Below are 25,097 nucleotides of genomic sequence, written 5' to 3'. Positions count from 1 at the left end.
GCCCTCAGCCTCTTTCCCAGGGGTCCCGTGGACTCACAGTGCTGTCGATGTAAGCTTCGGTCCACACCACGTCGTGTTCCTGGTCGATGACTTTGGGCCGGCTGAGCACGTGGAGGTATTCCATGACATTCTCCTGCACATCAGCCAGGGTAGAGATCTGGGTGAAAAATCCTGCCAAAACCCAAGGGAGAACCAGGTTGAGTAATAGATAGGAAGCCCTGCACCTGGGGAGCGTGCATTTGTCATGCCTTCTTGACCTCTAGCTAATTTCATTCTTGTTTCTTTTTCTAACGTTAGCTCCTCTCCACCACCACCTACTTCGTGAGTAATATGTTCACATTAGAAAATATAGTCAAGCAAAAGAAATGAAATTAAAATCAACCATAAACCCACCTCCCAGAGCAAGTCTCTGGAGAATATCACCCCCCACACACACATATGCATACACATACACACACACACACATACACACACGATGTACATGTATACCCTGGCAGAAATGGGAGTCCTCCCATTTTGAAAACTTTTTTTTTTTTTTACCTTTGTGAGTTTATTTTCAGGGGAAAAACTATAAGCTATGAAAATTAAAGGCTATTTCAATTTTACAAATATAACAATAATAGTTACGATTAATTTTTGAGTACTAGGTGCCACAAAATTTGCTACGTACTTGATAAGCTTTGTCTCATTTATTCTTGCCAACATCATGAAGTGGGGATTATTTGTGTCCATTTTAAAGGTAAGATGACTGAGGCAAACTAAGGAAATGTGTTTTGCCCATGGTCTCACAGGCATCACGTGGCAAATACAGAAGATGAGTCCAGGCTTAGGAGTCTCCTAATCAGTCCCTTTTGCTTCTACAGAATTTTGCCTTTTGTATACTTGAGGCTAAATGCCAGCTCCCCGCCTGATGTGGTGACCAGCCCTGCCTTCTGAATTCTAAGCAACAGAAAATGTTCTCAACATGCTGCTGTCTTGTAAGTGGCGATGCATTTTGATCTCGAGGTCCAGGGCACTGCAATATTCCTCTTCAGCGTGGGGTCCCACTGGCTTTGCTGAGAGCTAGGGGATATTAGAAGGGAAAGTGTGAACTGAGCAGAGGCCTGGCTCCCCAGGAGGGAGTCCTTCATTCAAGCGTTTACAGAAGGTTTTCTTGGTGCTTAGAGCTGGAGAAGCAGGGGTTAACAAGATGAGCAAGGCCCCTGTTCTCCTGGGGCCTGGCGGATCTGAGTAAACAGACAATTACAAATAGTGCAACCAACATTAAGCTAACGCACACAACAGGGACAGGCGATCAAACCTGGTTACCCTGGGCAAGGGTCAGTGCGGCTGGAACCCGAAGGAAGAGGACCAATTAGCTAGAGGAAGAGGGAATAAAGAGAGTGCTCAGCACAGCTAGGAGCATAAGTAAAGACTCAAGATCAGAGAGAATCAGGCCCTGCTAGGAACCGAAAATAGCTCAGAATGGCTGGAGCTGTGGAGCTGGTGGAGAGAGGGTAGAGGAAGGATGCTATGAAATCAGAGAAAGGAGCAGGGGCACTGTCACACTGGAACTTGGGAAACTTTAGTTAGGTGGTTGTGGAAGGAATTTCAGCAGGAGGATGCTGGAAGGGCACAGATTTATGTTTCCTCCCCATGCTTCTAAACAAGGACCCCAAGCTCATACTAGTTCCTACTTGTCAAACAAATTAAAGAGAGTGTGTGCACCTCTGAAGGCAGTTCCATCATAGCACTAGCTACAGCATTTATAAACTGTCTTAGTGACTAACGCAGCTCTCAGGGTAAGGAAACACCAGCCCTTCTGTTATCCAGAAAGGGTCGGGACCCTCCCAGAACATTTCTAAACAAAGGCCAGCTGGTTCGAATTTGGTGTGCCAACCCCAAACCAGGTTGGGACCTTGTGGCTTCTGGGTTCCTGATGATAGCTCTGCACAGTGCTAATTAGCATGCATTGTCACTCCTGCCTGCCCCACCCTCCTGGCCAGGGCCAGGGCCTCGCCCATCCCAGGGGAAACAGTCCCCAAAGGAATAGGCTGTGAGTTCCTGTTCTCGTTTGAGACCTGGGATTAGGGCCTATGTGTACCTCTCTCAGAGGGGAGGCACCACAGCTAGGGAGACCCATTTGGGATGCTGCTCTAGGAAGGCTCCTAGGTGGTCCCTTTTAGAGGTATGATGGGAAAGACAGATTTTAAAGATGATGGCTAGAGGACAGGGAACACGCCACATCAACAGATACCATCTTTCCATGCACGGAGGCTGCAATCAGAGTTTGAATAAGAAAGAAAATATTTCATCTCTTCTTTAGTAGGCAAATCTTGGGTTCTGAATGGTCTTGACACAGAGGACAAGCTAAGAGGGGGATGAGCGTTTTGCAGTGTAGAACAATTCTGTGTCCAGTGTACTGTAAAGACAGCATCTTTTAGGCGTTCTTCTCGGTTGTCTGTATTCACATTTAACCCTCAAAACCAACACTAAAACTCTCTGATTTGGGTTTTCCAAAACAGGGCCAAGAGAAGAAAGGGGATGAATATAAGGAGGGTGGGAGAGATGGGTCACCAGCACAGAGAGGGAGTGGGAGGAAAAATGGTCACACATTTGGAAGGGGAGTGAGCTGAGAAATCATCCTCACTTGGACTTGCTTATCACAGAGTTCTGAAAAGTTACAAAAAGCTGACTTCTCTGCAGAGCTACAGACCCATAGCCAACTGTATACCTGACACCTCCACAGGGCTAACGGACAGGATTCCCAGACTGAACTCATCCAAAGCCAACTCCTGATTCCCTCACCAAATCCATCCCTCTCCCTACTGGTCTTCCCCATCTCAGCAAATGGCACCACTGCCCAGTTAGGCCAAAGACATAATTGTCCTAGACATCCATCATTCCTCACTCTGCCCCACGTCTAATCCACCAGCTCTTCTGTCTCCATCTCCACTGCCTCACCTGCTCCAAGACCTCACCACCTCCCACGGGTCTCCCCACAAATCCCTGTCCTCCTTTCCTGGGTGCCTCACGTAGTCAGAGGGATCATCTAAAAGTACACAGCACATCCTCATCTTGCTGGTTAAAATTCTACAATAGCTTTTACTTAAAGTTAGAATAAAATCCAAATGTCCCGCTCTGACCTCCAAGACCCTCCCTAAGCGGCCCCCGTTTACCCAGGTGGCTTCACCCTTCCATTCCCCCCTTGCTTGCTGTTTTGGCTCACCGGCCTTCTTTCTGTGCCAAGCTCATTCCCTCCCCAGGGCCTTTGCACTGGCTGTCCTCTCTGCCTAGAACACCCTTCATCCAGTTTTCCCACGGATGGTTCCTCTTCCTCACTCAGGGCTCAACTCAGAGAGGCCAACCCTGACCACCTGTCTGCACTCACCCTACTCACCTGACACCGCTTCAGCTTCTTCAGAAGATTCACCCACAGCTGGGTTCTGACTTGCTTGTTTACTATGCTCTCTTTCCATGGAATGTTAGCTCCATGAAATGTTACGAAAAACCAGTGTCCATCTTGTCAAGAGTAGTATTCCCATAATGGGGAGTTCGGGTGCGTGGGGGCCACTGGTAATGCAAGAGCACTCACTGAGGTCCTACTGGGAGTCACTTTACCTTTCTGCACCTGGGCCTCAGGACAGCCCAACTCACGTGCTTATCGTATGGGGACAAAACCAGAAACTCACAGTGACAGTCATTTGTCCTGGATCAATTCGAATCTAGAGTCTCATGCTAAGGCCTTTGTCTTCCTGTGTTGGGAAAGGACAAGGCCAGCTGCTCAGGGTAACTCTAATGTGCCGTTTATGTGTTGTGCTGGGAAAGATCGAGGATGGGGATGGGGAAATATACGATTGTCCTCTGAGGTTCCTAGCAATGCGCAATAATTAACACCAAAGTTCTACCCAAAACCCAGGGCACAGTTTCAACCCAGGAATGCAGACATATAAAAGGTAAGAAAAGCTGAAATTATAAAAATAATATTAATAATGTTCACTGCAAAGCTTCTGCAAATTTGATCCCAATCCATTAAAATGTGAAACCTTTCTGAAAGATTCTTTTTTTAAAAAAGGTTTTCATACACATTTTAGTTAACAAATGATGAATAAAGGAAGTCGCTAAAGACTGGAATCTTTGGCTGTAACCATAGACACTTGCCTTGTTTTTCCTCTGTATTCCCAGAGCTGGCCACTTTCCTTCCCCTTCCCCTCTTTTTTTTTTTTCTCTGTTAAATTCTAGCTCTTGAATGTTTATTCTCATTTTAAATGTGCCTTTTTGGACTTCATATATCATGTAAGAAAATAGAATCAGCAATCATTTGATAATTACCAAGGAGTAATTAATGCTGAAATTAGCCACCCATTACAAATGGTCTGCTCATTTTTCTACATAACATCAATTTATTTACCTTTTTCCCTTGCAGAGCTCCTTCTGTGAACTCTGGGTTACAGCTTCCCCATGTGATAAACCATATGCAGCCTGAGGCTTTGTATTTCTGAGATTTTACCACCCTTCCTTCCATACTACTTAAGGGTCTTTTGTCTAAAAGCTACATTGGTGTGAGCTGCCTCTTTGGCACATCATGCAATATTCTACTTTGCAATGACACCAGATCTGAGGGCTCCAGGAGTCTGTCCTCTCGGTAGACGCTGGTTGTCTACCTCGCATGGTGAGGTCCTCTTTCCACCTTTGGTGTGATGGGTATAGCTTCCTTTGAGCCTTTCCAAAGACTCTTCCCTTTCTTAAGCAAGGCAGGATGAAAACCTGAGAGCCGGTGCCCAGACATCAGGGCACTAAGGTGAGAATGAGCTTTACAAGGGCAGTGAATCTGATGGTCTGACTTCATTGGTTTGCATTCCCCATGGAATAACAGTATTCTTGGAAGACTCTCCCAGTACTGTATTGTTTCATCTTCTTCCTCCCTGCCTACATCACATACTACTAAAAAGGTACTTAGATCTAGAGAAAAATGTACAATTTATAAACATCTTTCTACCTCTGTATCTTCTTTGACCTTTGCAAAGAACAAGCAAGAGGCCTCTTGGGGCCGGGTGCAGTGGCTCACATCTGTAATCCTAGCACTCAGGGAGGCCGAGGCAGGAGGATTGTTTGAGGTCAGGAGTTGGAGACCAGCCTGAGCAAGAGCAAGAGCCGGGCATTATGCTGTGCACCTGTAGTCCCAGATACTCGGGAGGCTGAGGCAGGAGGATCACTTGAGCCTAGGAGTTTGAGGTTCAGTGAGCTATGACAACACCACTGCACTCTAGCTTGGGCGACAAAGCAAAAAAAAAAAAAAACAACAAAAAAGAGGCCTGTTGGGCCCTGAGAGCGAAGAGCACATGGCCACGGAACTGGAAAGAACCGACTGGGACAGAATGACAAGGAGGGCTGGGAGTCCAGTGCCCTTGGTGGGAGAACGGGACTCCTGAGTGAAGCCGTTAGAATCAGCTTGAGCCTCAGATTTAGGTACATGCCTTTTCGTTTGTGAATATTACTACATTTTAATTTCTAATTCCATGTTATAAATAAAATAACAAGAAGAAAATTACCTAAAGGTACACACTGGGGAACCAGGAATGCTGCAACCCCACTACATCTTGCTGTAGTCTCCTGCTGGTTTCATCTCCTCTTACAGCCTTAACGTCCCTGCTGTAAAACATCGGGACCTGGACCACACTTCCATGCCAGCTGAGGCAGTGCCATTTCCAGAACTCACAGGCTGGGCATAAATCCCAGCTCCAGTTTTCATTAGCTGTGGCAAGTTAAAGTCCTTTCTCACCCTCTAGTTTTCTTTTCCTAGGTTATCTCAAGTGATGAGAGACCCATCAGGGTCTTCTATGAATCATGACTTTCTTCTCTCCAAAGAGAGGCGGCCCCCTATTCTGGTGAAGAGTTTGAGCTAGGACTTTGGATCTCCTGGGTCTGAATCCTAGTTCTGCCACCTGCTAGCTGGTAACCCAGCTCCAGGTGCTAGTCTCTCTCAGCCTCAGTTTCCTTCTCTATAAATAAAGATAATTATAACACACACCTCACAGAGCTTTTATGAGGGTCAAAAGAGACAATACACAAAAGTACTTAGGACCACGCCTGGCACCTAGTACATAGCTGGTCATCCTTAGTTGCTGTTAACAACAACAGCAGTTATCACCATCCTCATCTTCATCACCATTCAAATTCTCACATTCTAAGGAATGTCCACAAAGGTATTGAATAACTGCCATTTTGCCTTCCTCCACCTGTCCTAAAATAATACAAATTTTTAATTGCTACTTTTCTCCTAACCACACCTACAACCGTTCAGGCCTCAGGAATTTGAAGCTATTTTTGCGGGGGGGCATGGCGGGTCCTAGACTTCCCAAGAAGGTTCAGACCACTAGTTCTCTTTCGAATAAGGAGAGAATGACCTTTAACCCATCAAAAAGGGACAAGCTAAGCAGACAAGGAGGAAAGCCGCGTGCAGCATTTCCATTGGCCCGAACGATGACTGATGGGTTGAGAACCCAAACATGGAGGCCCTTCTCTATTCGCACAGCTGGAAAACACTCCATTAACGGTGATTTTTTGCAGGAGAATCATCCAGTGTTTATTTAAAATCTTGGCACACTGAACATTAGGGTCATCACGGCTTTACAGAGTATCTGGGCTAGCTGGCCCCTCTTTTCTGTTCTCCCAGTTTACGCGTTTATGCAGTAGTGTGAACGCAGCACTTTAAACTCCACAAGCCGTTCTGCAGAGGCAATGATTGTTTTAATGTATTTAAAATGGCTTGCTGCTTTGCCTCATTAGGGCTGGTCCCCTCAAGATAGGACCTATTTATGCATAAAATGACGCAAACCCATGAGCTCTGAGCCTCTCTGGATTTTGCTAGTAGATTGGAGGAGGAAGAGTACTGCAAGGGATATGAATGTCTCCAGTCATTCACTTCCGGAGGACAATGTCTGAGGTCCGCTGGCTAAGAACTGTCTCCATGGCTACCAGACTCACAGGGAAGAAGTTCTGTACAGACAGCAGGTCCTTGACTGTGGACCCAGGGTTGACGTGATGGTCCTAACAATTCTTGCTCCCTCCCAGGGTCACTCTGTGGTCAGGCCTGGTCAGTCAGCCAATTGCCTTTGCTGTGGGCTGTCCCTGGGTCTGCCCTGCTCCCTGCATGCTAATGCTGCATTTCACTGAAGAACTTGGCTGAGTCAGGGTGAAAATATGTTGGGGGGGACCCTCTGGACCTCATGTCACTTGAGATGAAAAATGTTTTTCTAACTCCTACTATAACAATGTGAGACTATAAACAATGATTTAATTAATGACCATAGAAGAATACTTGCTCACCGATATTACGTGATCAAAAACCCATTACTGACGCAATGTGAAGCCAATGTTTATATGGGCACAGATGACGGGAACCTAACATTTTGATGGCACTGCTACTTGGAAGAGTGACAAACAATGGCATTTTATTCCCAAGGCCCTTTACAAGAGTAGCAGAGCAAGGAAGATGAAACTATCGAGAGGGACTGACTCTGGTAGGGGAGGAAATAACTGGGTTTGGACGGAAGAGGAGAATCATTGTGGAATCCACAGCCCATCCAGCTAAGCAGCTGCTGTTACCTCCTTGGATATTCTGAGTTGCTATACTCAGAACTTACAAATCTTAAAGGCTATATTCTATAGCCAGGCCCTGAAATACTGGGTTGACCAAATTTTCTTCAAAAGGATGCCTCAAAGATTCTTATAAACAATGACTAAAACTAAATTATGGTATAATATTAGTTGATTAAGACAAGACTTCAATTTGAGTAATTTTCATCAGCTGGACACAGACAGTTGTCTATCTCGCATGGTGAGGTCCTCTTTCCACCTTTGGTGTGATGGGTATAGCTTCCTTTGAGCCTTTCCAAAGACTCTTTCCTTTCTTAAGCAAGGCAGGATGAAAACCTGAGAGCCGGTGCCCAGACATCAGGGCACTAAGGTGAGAATGAGCTTTACAAGGGCAGTGAATCTGATGGTCTGACTTCATTGGTTTGCATTCCCCATGGAATAACAGTATTCTTGGAAGACTCTCCCAGTACTGTATTGTTTCATCTTCTTCCTCCCTGCCTACATCACATACTACTAAAAAGGTACTTAGATCTAGAGAAAAATGTACAATTTATAAACATCTTTCTACCTCTGTATCTTCTTTGACCTTTGCAAAGAACAAGCAAGAGGCCTCTTGGGGCCGGGTGCAGTGGCTCACATCTGTAATCCTAGCACTCTGGGAGGCCGAGGCAGGAGGATTGTTTGAGGTCAGGAGTTGGAGACCAGCCTGAGCAAGAGCAAGAGCCAGGCATGATGCTGTGCACCTGTAGTCCCAGATACTCGGGAGGCTGAGGCAGGAGGATCACTTGAGCCTAGGAGTTTGAGGTTCAGTGAGCTATGACAACACCACTGCACTCTAGCTTGGGCGACAAAGCAAAAAAAAAAAAAAACAACAAAAAAGAGGCCTGTTGGGCCCTGAGAGCGAAGAGCACATGGCCACGGAACTGGAAAGAACCGACTGGGACAGAATGACAAGGAGGGCTGGGAGTCCAGTGCCCTTGGTGGGAGAACGGGACTCCTGAGTGAAGCCGTTAGAATCAGCTTGAGCCTCAGATTTAGGTACATGCCTTTTCGTTTGTGAATATTACTACATTTTAATTTCTAATTCCATGTTATAAATAAAATAACAAGGAGAAAATTACCTAAAGGTACACACTGGGGAACCAGGAATGCTGCAACCCCACTACATCTTGCTGTAGTCTCCTGCTGGTTTCATCTCCTCTTACAGCCTTAACGTCCCTGCTGTAAAACATCGGGACCTGGACCACACTTCCATGCCAGCTGAGGCAGTGCCATTTCCAGAACTCACAGGCTGGGCATAAATCCCAGCTCCAGTTTTCATTAGCTGTGGCAAGTTAAAGTCCTTTCTCACCCTCTAGTTTTCTTTTCCTAGGTTATCTCAAGTGATGAGAGACACATCAGGGTCTTCTATGAATCATGACTTTCTTCTCTCCAAAGAGAGGCGGCCCCCTATTCTGGTGAAGAGTTTGAGCTAGGACTTTGGATCTCCTGGGTCTGAATCCTAGTTCTGCCACCTGCTAGCTGGTAACCCAGCTCCAGGTGCTAGTCTCTCTCAGCCTCAGTTTCCTTCTCTATAAATAAAGATAATTATAACACACACCTCACAGAGCTTTTATGAGGGTCAAAAGAGACAATACACAAAAGTACTTAGGACCACGCCTGGCACCTAGTACATAGCTGGTCATCCTTAGTTGCTGTTAACAACAACAGCAGTTATCACCATCCTCATCTTCATCACCATTCAAATTCTCACATTCTAAGGAATGTCCACAAAGGTATTGAATAACTGCCATTTTGCCTTCCTCCACCTGTCCTAAAATAATACAAATTTTTAATTGCTACTTTTCTCCTAACCACACCTACAACCGTTCAGGCCTCAGGAATTTGAAGCTATTTTTGCGGGGGGGCATGGCGGGTCCTAGACTTCCCAAGAAGGTTCAGACCACTAGTTCTCTTTCGAATAAGGAGAGAATGACCTTTAACCCATCAAAAAGGGACAAGCTAAGCAGACAAGGAGGAAAGCCACGTGCAGCATTTCCATTGGTCCGAACGATGGCTGATGGGTTGAGAACCCAAACATGGAGGCCCTTCTCTATTCGCACAGCTGGAAAACACTCCATTAACGGTGATTTTTTGCAGGAGAATCATCCAGTGTTTATTTAAAATCTTGGCGCACTGAACATTAGGGTCATCACGGCTTTACAGAGTATCTGGGCTAGCTGGCCCCTCTTTTCTGTTCTCCCAGTTTACGTGTTTATGCAGTAGTGTGAACGCAGCACTTTAAACTCCACAAGCCGTTCTGCAGAGGCAATGATTGTTTTAATGTATTTAAAATGGCTTGCTGCTTTGCCTCATTAGGGCTGGTCCCCTCAAGATAGGACCTACTTATGCATAAAATGACGCAAACCCATGAGCTCTGAGCCTCTCTGGATTTTGCTAGTAGATTGGAGGAGGAAGAGTACTGCAAGGGATATGAATGTCTCCAGTCATTCACTTCCGGAGGACAGTGTCTGAGGTCCGCTGGCTAAGAACTGTCTCCATGGCTACCAGACTCACAGGGAAGAAGTTCTGTACAGACAGCAGGTCCTTGACTGTGGACCCAGGGTTGACGTGATGGTCCTAACAATTCTTGCTCCCTCCCAGGGTCACTCTGTGGTCAGGCCTGGTCAGTCAGCCAATTGCCTTTGCTGTGGGCTGTCCCTGGGTCTGCCCTGCTCCCTGCATGCTAATGCTGCATTTCACTGAAGAACTTGGCTGAGTCAGGGTGAAAATATGTTGGGGGGGACCCTCTGGACCTCATGTCACTTGAGATGAAAAATGTTTTTCTAACTCCTACTATAACAATGTGAGACTATAAACAATGATTTAATTAATGACCATAGAAGAATACTTGCTCACCGATATTACGTGATCAAAAACCCATTACTGACGCAATGTGAAGCCAATGTTTATATGGGCACAGATGACGGGAACCTAACATTTTGATGGCACTGCTACTTGGAAGAGTGACAAACAATGGCATTTTATTCCCAAGGCCCTTTACAAGAGTAGCAGAGCAAGGAAGATGAAACTATCGAGAGGGACTGACTCTGGTAGGGGAGGAAATAACTGGGTTTGGACGGAAGAGGAGAATCATTGTGGAATCCACAGCCCATCCAGCTAAGCAGCTGCTGTTACCTCCTTGGATATTCTGAGTTGCTATACTCAGAACTTACAAATCTTAAAGGCTATATTCTATAGCCAGGCCCTGAAATACTGGGTTGACCAAATTTTCTTCAAAAGGATGCCTCAAAGATTCTTATAAACAATGACTAAAACCAAATTATGGTATAATATTAGTTGATTAAGACAAGACTTCAATTTGAGTAATTTTCATCAGCTGGACACAGACAGTGGTAAAAACAATAACCCATGACTAAACGCATACTAGCCGATGGCAGGAACTGCAATCTGATGTGGAAGAAATAACAAAATAACAGCAAAATTTTTAAGAAAGTTAAAAAATGGAGAGGAACTTTTTTTCAAGACCACAAAATAAAGGGAAAAAAATGAGAAAAGCGTAGTTCACCCAAGGTTTTCAAATGCCAGCAAAGTTTCAAACTAATTTCGGGAATGGCCTCTTTGCTCAGAGGAAATCTGGGTTCTACTTAGCTTCCCTCTCCTATGCCTGTGCTCCTCCTATACTTGCCCCGAAATGAAGCCAAACGTATAACCCTCAGACAAGCAGGATTACTGATACCTTTTAGGGAGGCAAACCAGATTATGAACTAAAACAATTGTAGAAAGTGTTATTTTTCAGAGCTTCTTGGAAATGTTAAAAACCTTCCATGTAGCCCTTGATTTTTCCAGATGAGGAAATTGAGACTTGCTTAAAAGACTGTTCCAAATAGAAACAGATAATTAAAAGCAATGCCACACAAAGGGAAAGATGGGCACAGGTTTATTAGCCTGACCATGCACCTGCTGTCCGAGACCTCCCCCTCCCCCTGACACCCCCACTCAAGCAAGTGCTGAGTCCTGCAAGCACTTGCTAGTTCTCTGTGGGCTTCCCCCTGCCACACCAGATTCTGCAGGGGGAGACAACTGGACCATGATGTTTAGGGGAGGGGAAAAGGAGGGGGATTTGAAATCAGAATTTAGATTTGCTTGTCAGTGTCAAATGGAAAAGACACAAATTCTCCTTTCCAATACTGTGCCTTGCCCACAGTACGTGTCGTGTGGATGCATGGTATGGGTTGGCCATTTCTGGCTGTGGGCATGCCATGGTAGGGAAGGTCTATCTACAGAGAAGAATGCCATGGACATGTCAAAAGAAACTGAGAAGGACAGGAAAAACTAAAACACATCTCCCTGGTCCCTCATGAGACCCGAGCTTCCATTCCCACCCAGGGTTCTGAGTCACTCCCCTCTCTCCAAAACACTTCTCTTTTTAATTTCAGGGAGCAACTTTGGTTGCTTGCAACTAAAATAACTTTGTCTTAAGTCACCAAAACTGGAGCTGAAACCTTTAAATCCTTCACTGAGTTCTCTTTTCTCCACTAAGGTACAAACGCTGGAACTTTTACGAAGGTTGGCTTAGGAGACCCATATAAAAATAGAACACTGAAGTCCATCAATACCAACTTACTGTTCAACAGACATATCTCCCTTTATTAGTATTTATAGTCAATTTACCCATTTTTCCAAACACCAAAGCATCACTCACTCTGAGTAAGGTACAGGGCCGGGCTCTGTCAGAGTAACCAAGAGGAAATCAGAGTCAAAGCCTGCTCTCACGGAACCTGCAGCCTCGGAGGGGCTGTGTTACCATACAGGTCCACAGATCAATATAACAGAAGAGAATAATTTAGGGCACTTATGTACCAGGCACTAAGCTACCAGCTTCATCTGTGCAGCCTCTTTTCATATCCACAACATCTGTAGGGGGAAGGTAGTATCACTATCCCTGTTCTGTAGGTAATGTAACTCAGACCCACCCAAATGGCAACTTGCACATAGTTGGTGGATGGTGGAGGCTGGATTTGAACTCAGGAGTCTGGACTCTCCCACCTATATGCTTACTATGTTTTGTCTTCTTGGCTGTGTGTAACATGAAAACAACACCTTAATAGACTGGAGGCTCTGTTGTTTTCCTCCCTGTGCCATCCCTAAGCTATTATTTCTGACACACAACAGGAGATTGATAATCAATTAACCTGATGAATACAAAAAAGCTAATAATTACTGAGCACTTATTATGTCCAAGCATTTAACTAGGTACCTAATAGGCTCTATTTCATTAACAAGAGTCAAACACAAAACTACACAAAGTTTTAGTTAGACAGGAAGAGTAAGTTCAATAGATCTACAGTACAACACAGTGACTAAAGTTAATAGCAGTGCAGTGTATACTTGAAAATTGCTAAGAGCATAGATTTCAAGTGTTCTCACCACCAATAAATGATAAGTATGTGAGGTAATGTGTATGTTAATTAGCCTGATTTAGCTATTCCACAATGTATACATACTTCAAAACATCATGTTGTATACCATACAAAATTTATATTTGTCAACTAAAAAAAAAGAATCAAAGGAAGAACTATTATTATCACTCTTGCTTTAAACAGTAGAACATTGAGGCAAGTTAAAGTTAATTAGTAATGTAGGCAAAGTTATGGTATGGCACACATCAAATGAGAAATCTCAGTGGCTTAACACAGAAGTTTATTTGTCATGCATACTTTATATCCGGTGTGGGTTGGCAGAGGCAGGGGCAGAGTGAAAGGCATTTCCTCCATGTGGCCACTCAGGGACCCAGGCCGATGAAGGTTGCTGCGTCTCCTGACTATTTCATCCAGACCAGGTGGCTTCAGAATTCACAAGAGCAGGAGAAGAGAGCATAAACACCACCACACCAGCTCTTGAATGCTTTAGCTCTGAAGTGACTCAGGCTGGTTACACTCACAGCCTACTGGCCAGAGCCAGTCTTGAGGCCCCACCCAACTGCAAGGGGGCTGGGAATGATGAGAGAGCACTTGGGTATTTAATGCACAATAAATGTCTTGGCTATAGTGATTCTCCCAGGGTTACTCAGCCAACTAAGCAGCAGAGTGGAGAGTCTTAACCACTTCACTTGACTATGTCTTCAAAATTTATAAACATAATTTGGGAGAAGCTTTTACAAGTCTGTTAATAATCATTTAGGGAGACCCAGACCTTATCTTAGAAATCACAGCCTTCTCTTAGAACTCTCTACCTTCTCATGACTGTTCCTAACTGTATGTGCAAGGGGAAGTCATTCAGAGCCGAGCACATCGGGGAGACCCACCTTTGTTGGCACAGGCCATCCACTTGAGATTATCTGCAAAAGCAGCCTCCCGTCCGATGAGGTATGTGAAGATGCGAACCTGGAAGGAAGACAGACACATGGCTGAGCAGTATTCGCTTTTCACCATCCTGTGCAGACCACATGCATGGCTTGCACACATGTGGCTTACCTCTTTAATGTTCCATGCTTCCCATCTGTAGGAGCATATTTAAGACATTTGAAGTACAGTCAGCTAGAAATATATTCAAAACTGAGGCCTTTGATCTTTTAAACCATATGGCACTGGTGGTGGTTGATTTTCAGCGTGCAAGTCATGACAGAGGAGGACAACTGGAAACGGGATCCTTGCTCCACACGAACGGGCAAGGAGCTCCAGGTCTGGACAAAACCCCCCACCGCCTTCCTCATTTGCATGGGAAACGCCAAGTGTGCTCTTCTTGGGAATAAAAACACCATTGAAAGACCGTCAACATTTGCCCCCAATGGTGAGGACAGGCTGCAGACACTCTTTTCCCATCTGTGGTGTCTGGCATGATATTAGGAGGTAATTAACTGGGATGAGAGGCACGGCCTGTGGCCAGAAGACTAATGGGGACTCTCTCTAGTCTCCTCAAGCTTTTGGCTCCTGAAGAGTAGAGAACACATGTAAAACCCTGGCTCTCTCCTTTCCTACTGCTTTCTCAGTTCTCTCTCGTGAAGACAGAATTCCCTGCCAGAAAGTCGTTGAGGTTTAGATGGAAGAATGATAAGGAATTAAAAGGTTACAACTCTTTAATTTAAATTTGAAAGGGTATGTGGGTTAATACTGCACAGTCCAAACAAAGCTCTTCCAGGGGGGCAAGTGCAGCCCTCTGACTCCCTCTCAGTGACTGAAGTCCACAAAGACATGGCATTAGATGAGAGACACTCGAGAGGTGACATTGGAGGCTTTGCCAGGTGATGTCCCCCCAACTCACTGAGACTAGTGGCTCAGGCACAACTACTGCTCCTTCCCAGCCTTTACTACAATTGTGGTTAACCAGTACCCGCACAGTGAGGTCTGTGAGGCTGATCTTCCCACCCTGACTATCCACTTGACAGGGAAAGGAAGGGACGTGTCTGCTTTACCTGGCTGTGTCCTGATGGAGCACAACGGCCCAGTACTTAGAACATGGTAACTCAAACATGAATGGATAAAAACATATGAATGCCTACAGATGACTGTAAAAATGAAAATTTTGGTTTCATTATGAATATCCTCCTGAGTGTTGTAACTTGAAGGTTAATTGTTAGGCGATGGTTTCTTTCTAACTTAAATAATGCAGATTATTACTACGTAATGTCTGTCTGTTTTCATTTGTGCTCGGTAAGGCCATCATTTCATCCATCACAGCTCTTACAGGGGGCTTCCTGGGTCGATGGGCAGGCACAGGGGCCTCTCTTCACTCCCCTGGTTCTTTGCCACGTCATTCCCACTACAGTCACATTTGGGAGCAAGGACTTTTTTTTTTTTTTTAATTGGGAGATTCTGGCTTCTCTTGGGAGAGGGGAAGGCAAAGATTGAGCCTCAAATGGCCAAAGGTGGTTATCATCAACCCCCTACAAAGAGTGACTTCCTCTGTTCACTTTCTCTGCCTGGCCACTGTCAGCACTTAGCTGAGGATCCCTGATTTAGAGAGAAACTGAGGCCCAGTTAAGTGCCTTGCTTAGTTTGTATCATCAAGGTTTGATCTCTTGAGAGAGGTATTCCAAGACCTCAGGATAGCACTGGGGTCTCTTTCAACCTCCTGGAGATACTGGTTAGGTCCGTATAAAAGGCTCCAACTAGCTCTAAGGCCCAGAGCCAGCACCCACTTGAGCCAGGCTTGGAATCCAGTCTCTTGAGACCAGACCCATGCTTTCTCATAAATCTTTGTCTTTAATTTCAAATTTAAGCTCTTTAAAGGGAAAGCACTAGACTGATAAAAACTTGTATCTCCACTGGCTCTTAGCCAAATGAAAAAGTATAAGAGATAGCTCTTAGGAAATGAAGCGATGAGTCTATCTTTGTAGGCAATTTGCAATACAAAGCAGCCCGTTAGTTTTTGAGCAAAGGTATCTGCCAGCCTCCTCTGCTGTCCAGATGAAGAATCTTAGTATACACTGAATTTTCTGTTGGAGGCATAGTGAAAACTCCAGAACAATGCCATGAGTCACTGGAAAAACTTCTACAATTTCTGATTTAAAAGATGGCAACCTATTTGGAAAACTAGTAGGACTGTGCCAAACTTCAGAGCAGACATGACTGCTCAAGAATAATTGTGTTAACAACAACCACAATAATGAAAACCATCACTGTGTCCCCTACCCCACCAGCACTGCCCCTGCCATCATCACCACCATGGCTTCTACAGTCGGCACCTTCCCCTGGGTCGGGTACGGAGCTAAGGGATTTACGGGCATTATGTTTGTGTTGTTGGTCTGTATTTTATTTAATTGTTTATGAAAGAAAATCAGAATCAGGTTCAATATTTCCAATTGTGTGAAGTTGCTGGCTCTCAGTAAACTGACCTCCTTATCTGAGGAGACGTGGCATGGAAATTACTTGCTGTGTGTCTGCCTATAAAATAAACATAAACAAACGATAGGGGTTCACGCCCTGCATTTCTCACAATAGACCACAAAAGAAAAGGGATTTTACTTCAAAGTATGAAATATTTTGGAGAGTAATTTTAACAATATCTATAGCATTTTATATTTGTAACTTTTTCGACCCAGTAATTCTCCTGGTAGGCACTTAACTTAAAGCTGGGGTAACAGATAAAATGCCTGTGGGGACTAATAGGTAACAAAGATGACAGGAAGTAGTAGAGGTATTGGAGAGTGTGCGTCTTCGGGGAGCCCTATAATTTAGATTTAGACATTTTCACAAACACACAATGATAAAAGTACAAGGATGTTTGTCTTCATTACTTGTAATGATCAAAAGCTGTTAAATCCTGAGTGTGTCTTGACAGCCGAGTGGCCGCACATTTACGGCACATTCATGCAGCAGGATCCACGTGGCTATGTGCTCATCCATTTGGAATTGGTAACGGGAAAAGCAAGCTGTGGAATTTTGTTTAGCATAGAATTCTATTTTTTTTTTCTAAAAGAGGCCTCACACTTTTTACTTCATAAATTTTTATACCATTTCACAAATAAACAAGTATTGCTTTAATAATTAAAGATCATTTTAAATGAGGAGAAAGCAGTGACATTGCTACTTCCTGAACATTTCAGTAAGGACACAGGACAAATAAAGGTAGCAGTGAAAATCAAACACAAAAAGAGATGATTTGTGGAAATTAAGTCCTGGCCTTGCATATTCTAGTAAGGGCTGCCTTACTCTACCGCTAATTTAACTGGGTGGAAAACCTCCATGAGTAACAGTCAAGTTGCTCCTCACTTCCACCATGAACGATTCTATAACCTGATGGGTCTGTAGGAAGTACCACTAAACAAACTTTCACTGGTCTGCCTTGAATCTAACTAATTTTCTGATGTGGCGAGGAATGTTAAGCAGGCCAGATCTGGGGTGGTCCGGAAGGCCAGGTGCACACACAGACAATCACAGGGAAGAGCCCTGGCACAGTTCAGGCCAGAGCTGTCATCGGGATACACCAAAGCACCCCAGAAAGCCAGGCCTTTGTGCACAGGCAGGGAAGCCACACCTTTCATTAACTCCAGTAATGCAGCCCAAAGGCAGGGGTAAGAAAAAGCCTGCATCAATCTATTAGTTCACTTTGATCTCCCATTTAAGTTTGGATGGTCTTTAAATGTTCTACAAACCCAATTAAGCTTAATAAAATGTTAAGACGTAGACTTTCAAAGTTCAAAGTTACTTATTTTAATCTACTTAGTATAAAATTTTCCAAATGAATCTGTTTTCCAAAAAACAGATTATGCTTTTTACTCATATAGATGCAATCCCCATCAGGAACTTAGAGAGGTACCATTCTTCTCAACCTTTAGGGAATATAGATAGTGTGATTTTGCAAAGATAATGGACCAAATTCTCTCCTTTCTGCAGCCATTAAAATAGGGGAAGAGAAGTGGCTGCCAGTAGAGTTATAACAGGACAATTACACAGCTAGAAAATAGGCTGCTGCTCCCTGCGCATCTCCCTCCAGTAAGGAAGGTGAGAGCACCCATGCCCTGTGCTTTTGAGATAGCTCAAGAAGTACCTGCCGTATGTAACTTTTGAGTGCCGACCACGTGCGGGGGCCATGCTTGGTGCTGGGAGTTTGGTGTTTACCATGGGTAAATAAACTCTGCCCTCAGGGAGTTTACATTTTCTTAGGAGGGAAACAGATAATAAATGGCAAATCCATATAGAATGTTTATTTTATTTGTTGGATTAAATGCTGATGAAAAAATCAAGCAGGGTAAGGTAATGGCTGCTGTTTTAGAAAGGGAGGAAGGGAAGGCCTTCCTGATAAGGTGATATTTGAGCAGGGACCTCGACAAATGGGGCTGGAGGACAAGGGACAAGCCATATGGCTACTGCGGAAGAGTGTTCTAGGTGAAGGGAACAAATGATAACAAGTCCATGAGATACTGAAGAGGCCAGTGTGGACGGAATGGAGTCACCTGGGAGAGGCTGTAGGGGATGAACGTGGCCACTGTTAGAATGTAGGCTTTTTTTGCAGCAAGAACAGAAGCCACAGGAGGGACTGAGTAGAAGCCTGACATGAGCTGACACATAATGTAAAAGGGTCATTCTGCCTGCAGTGGAGAGACTAAGCCATGGACAGCTGTGCTCAACCTGGCTGCCCGTTTGCTCTTCCTGTGACGTTCTTACAACCTGAATGCCCAGGTCTCATCCAAGAACAATTAAATCAAAGCTTCCAGAAGCAAGGCCCAACTTTTCCTCTCCCCGCCAGGGGGATTCCAACATGCAGCCAGGTTTGAGAACCACAGCCATAGAGAGGTAAGGGTAGAAATGGAGATACTAAGCCAGAGGCCACTGTGATGTTCCAGATGAGAGATGACAGTGGCTCAGACTTCATGGGGTGTCAGCCTCCTCAGGGGCCTTGAATCACATGTTGAAGATGGAGTCCCAGCACCACCTTCCAGAGATTCAGACAAAGCAGGCCCAGGGATCTACATTTTTTTTCAAGTGCGATGATGGGCTTGACGCAGGTGATCTAAGGTCAATACTTTAAAAAACACCACTGAGAAGATGAGGCCTGAGCAAAGGGAAGTGAGACTGGGAATAAGAAATCACTGGAGCCACTTCCCAGAGAGCTATTTCTACAGATGGCTCAGGATTGAGGCTCAACTTGAAGGAGTTGACAATACAGTAGTTAAAAAAAAGAGAGAAGCTGGATCAAGATGACATTGTTTAAAAAGCTTGTGTGGATCTAAGAAGGCAGTAATGTCAGACACCAGCCAGACTTGGCCAGCAGGATCAGCTAACTACAATGTCCTTCCTCAAGACAGGGCAGATGCGCACCAGCTAGCTGTAGCTGCTGAGCTGCGTCTTCACGCCTGAAGCATTACTCCTTGAAATCACAATAACCCCACTCTTGCTCCCAGATGCAGAGAAAAGGGCTGGGGACGGGGCACTTAGGATATTCAAAATACACAGTCTGTACTTTTATAGAAAAAAGGAGGCAAACTTTTATTTTAAAATAACATCTAACTACAAATCCATTATTTCCACCTTTAAAAATATGCAATTCATATAGATTACACATATAAATGACATTTGCTACAGGAATTTTCCAGTATCTATGGATGCCCCCATTCATGGACTCTAAATTTTAATTCAGCCAGTGGCAGCCTCCGCATGAGGCGTGTGGAATCACCTTCGTGTCTTCTCACCTGCTCGTGCCCCCTCAGACTCACTGCCCAACTCAATTATTCCCTAATATACCTGCAGGATTTCTCAAAATGATGAATGACTTCGGCTTTAGAAAAGAGGTCTCCTGATATCTCTATGTTTCAAAGTCATTTTGATGTTATTCAATATGTTCTTAATCTGTATCTCCACAAAAGAGATTCATAACCAACTTCTATTGTTATTTGCTCACTTCTATGATTTCTGGTGCAAAGAAGCATTTTTAAATCAAATCTTTAATCTCTAAGAAGAATATGAAGGCTAGAACCTGATTAGCCACAAAAATGCTTCATAAATCATTGCCAATATATTATCTTCATGAGAATTCTACAAGAGTAGAGATGGGCTCGAAAAAGGTTGACTCCAAAGGGAACAGTTATACTGAGCAGGCTGCTTTAATCTAGAGGCCATCATGCTCATAATAAAAGAAGAAACATCCTTATTCAGAAGGACAAGGGAAGCAACTAAGGTAATACCACCCTGAGCAGCAATAAAATGGGATAAATTGAATTAAATTACAAAAGTAATAAAATTTCAACAACTGAATATCATAGATCATTATGAAGAATGGATTGCCACTTTGGGAACACTCTGAGAGTCTGTATAATCTCCTTCTTCCCAAGCACAAATGCCTTGAACCTCATGTGTGGCATTGAAAATATCCCAGTTCAGAAAAAATTGTCATTTGCAATCTTCTGGCCAGGGGGATGAAAGCCCAGTTTTACGGCTATCTGTTTTGTCAAGATGAGGGAGACAGTTGTCTCTTGGTCACCCAGAGGCTACGATCTGGGGTTGGTACAGGGTAAGAAAGGAGAATACATACAACTTAAAGGAGCAGTAAGAAGTCAAGCTACAAACATCCTCAAAAGTACGTGATGGAATTTATTAGAATGTCCAGCTCCTTTGACTTCATTGAGGGGATAGAGCGAGTGTATTAACCATGTGTTTTGATTTTCTGAATTATTGCTCTGATATCTGGGGCCTTGATGACCCTGGAGGGACTGCCCCTCCCAGGGTTAGCAAATTCCTGGAGATAGCAAGCAACTTGCCTGCAAGCAGATCTTCCATATGCAAACCAACCAATCCATGGCCTGTGCCTCCAGCCACCTCCTTTCATCAGGCTCTCAAGCTCTGGGCCATTACCTTCCTGCCAGTCATCCCAGGCCAGGTATCAGACAACTAGGGACAGCCCCTACACACCAGTGCCCACTGAGATACTGACTCTCCAATCCTAAGCCTGCTTGGCCTCTTTCTTCCCATGGAAACCACAATAAAGGCTTCTGCCCTCTAGGTCCCTCTCTCTCTGCCCACTCATCTTGCCTTGGTGCTTCCCTGTGTGGCCCCGCATGGTGCGGTACACCTTCTGCTTCTAGGGAAGACTATATATCATATGAATATAAATTTCTTCCCTCAGGACAATCATTTCTGTGTTTGCATGCCTTACCATACTCGACTAAAACAAATTTCAAGTGTCCTTAAAACTACCAGGAATCGGGAGACCCGGGTTCCAGGTGGGTCCAATGCCACACTTACTGCCTTGGCGACCTTGAGTGAATCATTTAAACCCACTGAGCTGAGCTATCACGACCCCCAACATGGGGATCCTCCACCCATCCCCTCACTGTGATCAACGGCAAGCGAGATAAAATGGATGAAAGGGTCAGGAGCAATGAATTCCAGTCAGCTAGATTTGCATCCCACCTGTGTTTCAGACGACTTGCTGCAATAAAACTAAACAAAGTGAGCCGAGGAAAGGCATGTCTTCTACCCACAGACACTATAACAATTATAACTCCTATTAACCTTTGGAGAGTCACAAGATCCACTGAGAATTTGGTAGGGGCTACCGACCTTCTCCCCTCCAAAATTCCCAAGGCTATACGTTCACAATTTCAGATAATATTCAAGAGGTTTGGGATACCTCCTCCATCAAACCCAGACCCAGATTTCCTGGGAACCTCTGGATTCCAGGTCAAGAACCCTTGTCTTATATATCTCTTATATTTTCCGCTATTAGCTCCTCAAAATCAAATTGGGTTCTTTGGACAATAAAGATGGGCTCTCTTATCTGAAGTGCTTGCCAAATTGAGAACGAAGTTCATTTGATCATTTATGTGCCCATTCTGTGATGATTTACTGAGTACCAGATATTGGCCATCCACAATCAGATCTAGAAAAGTCACATGAGGAATGAATCCTTAACATGCAGGAACAATGTGGAGATACCAGGAGCCCTGAGACGGAGTAGGCATTGCTGTAAACATTGGGTTTTTATGACGCACATCACATTACGGAGCCTGTGCACGGCCACATTTAAAGGAGTAGGGATTGAATGGAAAGACAGGACCTCTGTCTCATTCATATTTGAATCCATAAAATCCAGCACAATGCTTGGCACAGACCCTGGACCAAGAGCCAGCACTCAGTGCTTGTCGACTAGCTCCAATACCATGACAGTCCCCTTCTGCTGGTACTAGGGCTCCAGGAACAAGCCTGTCTCCAAAATTCAGGCTGCTGGCCACTGCAGGGCCTAGTGTTTGTATGGCTTGGAAGCCCCTTGCTGCTTCCCTTGTGCTCTACGATCTCTGGAGATCAAGTGGTGACAGTTATTTGTTCACAGGTATGTCCTTTCTTCCAAGACAGCTTACAGATGCAATATCTTGAACAAAAAGGCAAACTCACATGTGTAAAACCCTCGAATTAAGCAAAACAGAAATTCCACTTATGTCAAAAAGAAAATAATTAATTGTTCCACAAATTAGAATGGTAATAGTCATGTTCATGAAACATCATGGATCATGTCACTCCCTAGCTTTGAACCCTCCAGTGCCTTCCCATTGCCCTTGGAATATACTCCAAACTCAACACCACAGCTGAGATGTCCTGGACAGTCCAGAAACATCACAAACTCCCGGCTTGGGGTCTCTGCATCCACCTTTCCCTCCGTGTTCCCCATACCGTGGTCCTCACCTCCCACTTCGCATGGCTAGCTCTCTGTCATCCCAGCCACTTCTTCTTTGTTTCCTTCGAGACATTCTGAAGTTGTCTTAATGATTTATTTGTTTATTTGCGTTATACGTATTTCTTCTTCCACACAGAAACATCAGTGTTGTGAGGGCAGGAAGAAGCACCTGAGCTGAACTCAGTGCCTAGCATGTAGTAGAGTCTCAATAAACACTAGTTACCCACCTTTTCTGTATTTCTTTTCATAAATCTGTGAAGTCAATGAAGTCACCATGGGACATACTTGAATTTATTATTAGCATAGAGTTCATTTCTTCCTAAGCTACTCCATTTTAAATACTTTGTATTTTTCTAGACGGATCTGGTATCAGTCAGCTGAAGCTTTACCTTCCCCATGCCCACTTCCCTTGGCTTCTTTTTACACTGAAGCTCAGTGATAAAATATGAAAAAATGGAGGTATGAAAAAGCTCTGGTCTTTGTTATTACAGCCTCATATTCAGGGACCATAAAATGGTGTCTTATTCAAGGCCTCCCATGGATGGATGATCAGTTTTATAATGTTTCTTCCTAGGTGTCTGCCCCTCGATGCCAGATGGAAGCCATGCAAAGATTGAAGCCAACTGTATTTAAATAACTGCCTGCTTCAGGGATTATCTAGGAGGGAAAATATTACATCTTAAAATGGTGATGTTACACTTGCTATTCCAAGCAACTTTCAGTGGGAATTTCTCCTTTCCCCTACACTTTGTAACAGTGGACAGACAGCATCATTTTGTGGAAGATGGAGACGACCAGGTGGACAGGTTAGCAGAATGCAGGGGTTCCTATGCAGGGTTGGGAATTAGATACCCCTATATTCAGAATCTGGGTCTCTCCCAAGTGAGCTGTGAGGCCTTGGGTAAGTTACTTGCTCTTTCTAGGTCTCATTTCCTTACCGGTAAATTGGTTAACACACAGAACCCAAACGGTAGGGGTTGCTGTTAAATGGATCAAATAGGGTAAATTGTCAGGGGTTGCAGGGATTAATGCTGCAAAGGAAGAGGCTTCTTTCTAAGAGGAGATCTCCAAAGGTGCTCCTTGCCTGGACTCTAAAGAGAGAAAAATGAACCAGGGAAAGGTCCAGGGGTGTGAAGCTCGATGACATGATTTGGGTGTGTCACTCTGGGCTTTAGAGGAAAGCTCCCTTGTCTCTCTGTCTCCCCTGCCTCTGGATCAGTGAGACCCCAAGGGCCCAGGTCAGGGTGCAGGACCAAGACCCACTTGGCCTTGGGCACGACTGTAGTCCTCGTGATTTCCTCATTGGGAATAAGGGGCCGGGGACCCCCAGTAAGCAGCGGCCTGCATTTGGACAGAGTGCCTCCTTTGCACACCACCCTGGTGAGTCAGCACAGTAGCAGGTTATAGGTCGAGGAGTTAGGAGTTTGGAATTCTGCCCAAATCATTCCCAAACTCATTAAAAGCAACAGCTGTTGTGAATTCTAAGATAGCACAGTTGCTTATAGAAGGTTCTTGTCACTTCTATTTCCCAGCCAATCCTCCTGTCACTAAGAATTAGTCCAAAATAGCAGTTTCTGCTGTCACCTCACCTACTGCCTTCTGGGGCTTCTGTCAGTAAGAAAAGTCAAGGACTCGTCAGACAGCTGCAAGGATATTGATGAGGACAGTGTCCACTCTGCTTTACCTGTGATTCTCCACAAGGGAGACAGGTAGGAGCATGGCTCCTTGTGAAGGGGGAAGGAGAACTCCCATATTAGAATCATTTGTGGGTTTTTGGACTCCATACAAGCTCATTAGCTGTACAGCAACCTCTGCCCCTCCGGAGTTCCAATGATCACAAGACCCCCCGACTCCCACTATGGAAGTTCATTCCCTGGCTGAAGACCCTACTGCAGAGAGCCACTACTGTGGCATTAGCGAGTAGCAGCCTCGGGTGGGCAGGGCCAGAAAACAAGTCAAAGTTCCTGAGGGTTTGGGGAGACCATTATCTTCTTTTTGAGGGGAAAGCTTATCTCTTGTCTTTGGTCAGTAAGAGTTGTATTTTATCCTAAGCAACTATGACGTTTTAATCTCACGGACCGCGAGTCTACAGTCATCCAGGCTTCCCTCTTAGCACAGGCGAGTGGGCTCAAGCAGAGGGCTCAAACCCTTCCACAGAGATGAGGTGTTTCATGGCTCCCTGCCTTTGGTGTCCTTTTCCCCTCCTACTGACCTCTGATTGGTGTTACCTTTTCTGTTTTATGTTCCCATCCACCCACCCTCCCAGCTACCCTTCCATTCATCAAGTACTAACTGGATGCCTGCTAGATACCAAACGTTCTGGTCCATGCTGCAGGCACAACGGAGAGGAAAAACCCTATGCCCTCTGGAGGCTGTAAGTTCTTGAAATACTTTTTATAAAATGAGGA

At 44.7% G+C, this 25,097-nt stretch overlaps 1 protein-coding gene across 1 annotated transcript in view; it reads right to left on the bottom strand.

The window, feature by feature from the left end:
- CACNA2D3 (calcium channel, voltage-dependent, alpha 2/delta subunit 3) overlaps nt 1–25,097 on the bottom strand; it is an 869,108-nt gene that overhangs the window by 281,516 nt on the left and 562,495 nt on the right. The window contains exons 12-13 of the mRNA XM_012643362.1: nt 13,886–13,964; nt 38–171 (exon numbers count right to left, since the gene is read on the bottom strand). Of these exons, the coding sequence (XP_012498816.1) occupies nt 38–171; nt 13,886–13,964 (213 nt within the window). The remainder of the gene's footprint in view (nt 1–37; nt 172–13,885; nt 13,965–25,097) is intronic.

The sequence above is a fragment of the Propithecus coquereli genome, unplaced genomic scaffold, assembly GCF_000956105.1.
Source record: "Propithecus coquereli isolate 6110/MARCELLA unplaced genomic scaffold, Pcoq_1.0 Scaffold1, whole genome shotgun sequence".
In the NCBI taxonomy this organism is placed as follows: Eukaryota; Metazoa; Chordata; class Mammalia; order Primates; family Indriidae; genus Propithecus; species Propithecus coquereli.
Note: the sequence above shows the minus strand (reverse complement) of the source record. Positions and strands in the feature narration are given on the sequence as shown.